General features: G+C 38.2%; 1 protein-coding gene across 2 annotated transcripts; it reads left to right on the top strand.

Moving 5' to 3' along the window:
• Positions 1-1,128: 1,128 nt before the first annotated feature.
• Positions 1,129-4,092, top strand: LOC130464297 (uncharacterized). Of its 2 annotated transcripts, none has more exons than XM_056833788.1 (2): positions 1,129-1,506; positions 2,540-4,092. In XM_056833788.1, the coding sequence occupies exon 2, from the start codon at positions 2,557-2,559 to the stop codon at positions 3,187-3,189; it is 633 nt and encodes a 210-aa protein (XP_056689766.1). In that variant the 5' UTR covers positions 1,129-1,506; positions 2,540-2,556; the 3' UTR covers positions 3,190-4,092. The 2 variants fall into 2 exon arrangements, with proteins under 2 accessions (XP_056689766.1, XP_056689765.1); XM_056833787.1 differs by lacking the exon at positions 1,129-1,506 and adding an exon at positions 2,352-2,447.
• The last annotated feature ends 234 nt before the right edge of the window (positions 4,093-4,326 follow it).

Here is a 4,326-nt window from a genome sequence, read left to right as displayed (position 1 = left end):
TAAAATAGATTTATCAATGAAGTTAATATTTGGTCGTGTCATTGATAACTCGGGTAAATCGGGTAGCGGGTTGTCACAAGTCGGGTCAATAGCAGGTTTCGTCGAGTTACAATCGGTTTCGGGTTGATATTGGGTCGGGTATCGAATCGGGTTCGGGTCATTGTTCGGTCGGGTCAGTTCAGTTATCGGTCATTTTCGAGTCGGGTGTCGGGTTCGGGTTCAGGTGTTACAACACCGGGTTAAAATCGGTTATCGGTTTTTTCGGGTCGGGTATAGGTCGGGTTTCGGGTTACCTGCTTTACCGTAATTTCGGGTCATGGTCGGTTACGGGTTCGGTCGGTTCAGGTCGGTTTCAGGTCGGGTCAGTTTTTGACAGCTCTATAAGGGGGGAAAATCTCTCCTATATCATTTGCTCTTGCTCTTGCTCTTGCTCTTGCTCTGCCTAAAAATATTTTGTAAGATTTTATATTTAATAGCTGAGGAAATATGTATATTTTTAAAATTGAGTGAATTCATATTAGGGGTTAAGTCGTTAAGGTCCTTGATGCACTATCGTTATACTCCCTCCGTATTTATTTAAGAGATACACTTGTCCGGGCACGAGTATTAAGATAAAAAAATTGAATGAAATAAATTAATAAAACAAGTGAGGTTGGGGTAGGTATTTTTATGAATAAAACAAGTGGGCCCATGTCATATTAGAGGGGTGGGAGTGTGAAATTATTTGTTTAATATGGTGGTGGGACATAGGATATATTAGATGATTATTTAATTAGATGATGGAGTTGATAAGTTACTAAAAATGACAAATGTATCTCTTAACTAAATATGACCGAAAAAAATAAGTGTATCCCTTAAAGAAATCACAAATTCTTATTTACATGAGTTGTACGATAAATATTGTACACCGAAGTTAAAGTTGACGTAAAATGCTTAAAAGTCACGATTATATATGTAAAAGTTATCTACTTTTTAGTAATAAAAATTTTCATTTTAATGAAAAATATTTATTCAAAATCACTAATAATGTATAAACGGTTTTTTCATGAAATGCCCCTGAGGTTTGCAATAATGCACCAAATACACCTGCGTGTTTCAAAATTCATAAAATACCCCTAAAGTTCCGTACCGTTCATTAAATGCTCCTGGATTTAACGGACGTTAGCTTGCCGTTAGTGACGTTTTACCAATTTGCCCTTAATTGTTGTTTGGCGCGATTTAGGTAACAATTGTGACTGAAATTCCAAAAAAAAAAAACTTCTCAACTTCTCTTCTTTCTCTCTCCTTTCCCCTGTTCTTCAACCCTCATCAATTCTACTGTAACTGACAAAATTCTGGGTAGATCTTCAAGAATTTAGTGAAATTTGTTGCGTTCTCTTTTGGCGAGTTCGTGGGTGTTCGTTTGGTGAATTCGCGACAAAAAGGGGGCAACTTGGAGGCGATTTAGAGCTTCGGGTGCAGTGGACGAACAAGGGCCCTTTTCCTAGTTGGATTATCTACTTCAAGGTAATAATCCTTTCTTCGCTGATTTATTTTGCTTGTAAAGTACAATTTTTTTCGCGAAATTGATTAGGGTTAGGGTTTTGCGAAATTGTCAGTGATTTTTTGAAATTGTCAGTTGAGATTAATTGATTGGTTAGAAGTTAGTTATTCCTTGGATTTGTTGTAAATAATTGTTTGGTTAGTTGTAAGTTGTGATTGTGACCTGTTGAATTTCATTGTGATCATGATTGTGGTTGTTTATTGATGAATTGTTGTTGGTTGAATCGAAATTCATGTTTTTTTTCCTTAAATTTTCCCTTTAGGATGACTGCAATGTGGTTGTTATTGCATCATGGATCACATAGCTTTGATGTGAGAGTTACAGACATGGAAAAGTATCGTCTTTTGAGGTTGTTTTTGGATATTTTTGAGGAATCTGTTAGGCAGGATGTGTTTTTACCTAGTACATTTGCCCTGTTTATTGAGTCTCCCTGTGGTAGAGTTGAGTTGGTAGATGATAAGACAATGAAGCTAATGTGGGGATGGAATTGGGGTAAGGACACTGCTGAAATATGGGTTGAGGGTACAGACAAACCAGGAGTGGTGTTTAGAAATGCTGTTGCCACAATTGAGCATCATAGGAAGGAGAGTGAGAGAAAGCTCAAAGAGAGACAAGATGAACTTCTTAGGGCTCAAAGAAAGGAGGAAGAGGAAATGAGGAAAAAACAGGAGAGAGAGGACATTTTAAGGGAACTTCAAGAACAAATGGAGTACACAATAGCTGTGGAGGTGCCTGTGGTTGATTGTGAGGACTTAAGCACTGAGTATGTGAGGATTATAAGCAAGGATGGTGCATATGTTTGACCCTTCTGTTTGTTGTGATCACAACACAACAAACTTTGTGGAGTCATTCAATGCATGCACAAAACCATACAGAGACATGCCTGTATTCTCATTGTTGGAAGGTATAGCTCACCACTTCATGTTCTGTTCCTTTATTTTGTGATGTTTGTGATGTTCTGTGTATAATGTTGTATGTTGTTGTGTTGTTGTACAGCAATCAGAAAGTGGTGTATGGAGAGGGTTGGGGCAAGATTTGACATGGCAATTGATATGGAGGATGGTCAGTTGACTGAGTATGCCAAGAAAGAGGTGGATGAAAGAACAGGAGAGTCTAGGTTCTGCTATGCTACAGCCTGTGGTGGGGGGGAATTTGAGGTCAGAGATGCACATGTGAACTTCCCCATCAGGTTATCAACTAGAAGCTGTGGGTGTGGGAAGTGGCAAATTTCTGGAATCCCCTGCAAGCATGCACTCAGGGTGATTTATGACCAAAGGCTGAACCCCATTGATTTTGTCTCCCCATTCTTCAAGTCTGCTGCATACAAGCTTACATATGCAGACCACATTCACCCCATATCAGACCCAACACAGTGGCCTAACTTTTCTCTCCCTACCATTCAGCCTCCAGTCATCAAAAGACAAGCTGGCAGACCTGCTAAGAAGAGAAAGAGAGGACCAAATGAACCCAGGAAGGGGAAGAGAAACAGCAATGTGAAATGTGGAAAGTGCAGGGAGTTTGGTCATAACTCAAGGACATGTAAGAATGGAGGACCAAGCACTGGACCAAGCACTTCAGCAGCAGCAGGAGCAAGTACATCACAAGGGGGTTCAAGGGGGAGGAAAAGAGCAAACACAGCAACTTAACCATGCACAAAGTTAAAAGTTAGTCAGTTTTTGGTGAATTGTAGGTGCACAAAGTTAAAATAGCTTAGGCAATTTACAATTAGTATCACTTTTTGGAAAGAACACAATTGCTTAGACAAGATGTTTTTGTGCAGTTTCAGTGGCATTTGTCCACTTAGAAATCAGTTTTTGTAAAGCTCATATGCTTAAACAAGTGATGTTATTGCTTGAAATTTGTTACAACTCTACTTCATTGCTATCCAAATTAGAAATGCAAACATTATTACACCAATTTTTATTGCAAACTTGAATTGTTGTTTCTGTTGTTTCAGTTTCTTCTTCAATAGCTTCAACTCTTCATGCATTCCCCTGCTTCCTTCTTGCATTCCCCTGTTTTCTTCTTGCATTCCCCTGTTTTCATCAGCTCTGTTTCCCTTGCTTTGAGCTTCATCAAATGTCTGCTCAACAAAACCTTTGCACCACTTGAAATTATCACAAGGATCACACTTGTAGTAAAGCTTTTGCGGATTTTTAGCCGTTTCCGAGCTCCTAATTGCAAATCTTCTCCCACAATTGCAGTTTTTATTTGGAACTCTTAGGTATGACAAACTTGGGATGGAAGAGGATCCGGTTTTTGAATTAGAACTCATGGCTATTTAGGAAATAGAGGGCTAAACATGGAGCAAGTCAAGTGAACAACAGCCTTACTTATAGGCAGCATGAACATAACGGCTATATTGAATTAAAACTAGCCGTTGGATTCAAATTATGAAGTTTGGGTATTTGGTGCAAAGAACTTTACAAATAGGTGTATACTATGCAAAACCTTTATATTTAGGTGCATTTTATGAATTTTAAACATGACTTAACGGAGGACTAACGGAAAGTCATAATAGGGGTATTTGGTGAACAGTTTTGAGTAAATAGGGGTATTTTATGAATTTTGAAACGCGCGGGTGTATTTGGTGCATTATTGCAAACCTCAGGGGCATTTCATGAAAAAACCGATGTATAAAACTAATCATTTAACACTTTAAAATGTTTATCTATTAACTTTTTTTTAAAGTATAAAAGTTAGAGAAAACTGAGTAAAAGTTAGAGAAAACTGGATTAAAGTTATGTTAGTGCACAATAAATTTATTGTACAACTTGTGCACG

The sequence above is a fragment of the Spinacia oleracea genome, chromosome 6, assembly GCF_020520425.1.
Source record: "Spinacia oleracea cultivar Varoflay chromosome 6, BTI_SOV_V1, whole genome shotgun sequence".
Taxonomy (NCBI): domain Eukaryota; kingdom Viridiplantae; phylum Streptophyta; class Magnoliopsida; order Caryophyllales; family Amaranthaceae; genus Spinacia; species Spinacia oleracea.
The sequence above is the reverse complement of the archived record's forward strand: the minus strand, read 5'-3'. Positions and strand labels throughout refer to the sequence as shown.

Bases quoted from the DNA above. Each gene is read 5' to 3' on its own strand.
- LOC130464297 (XM_056833787.1), top strand. From the start codon at position 2,423: ATGCCTGTATTCTCATTGTTGGAAG. The intron at 2,448-2,539 runs GTATAGCTCACC...GTTGTTGTACAG, and splicing joins TGTATTCTCATTGTTGGAAG to CAATCAGAAAGTGGTGTATG.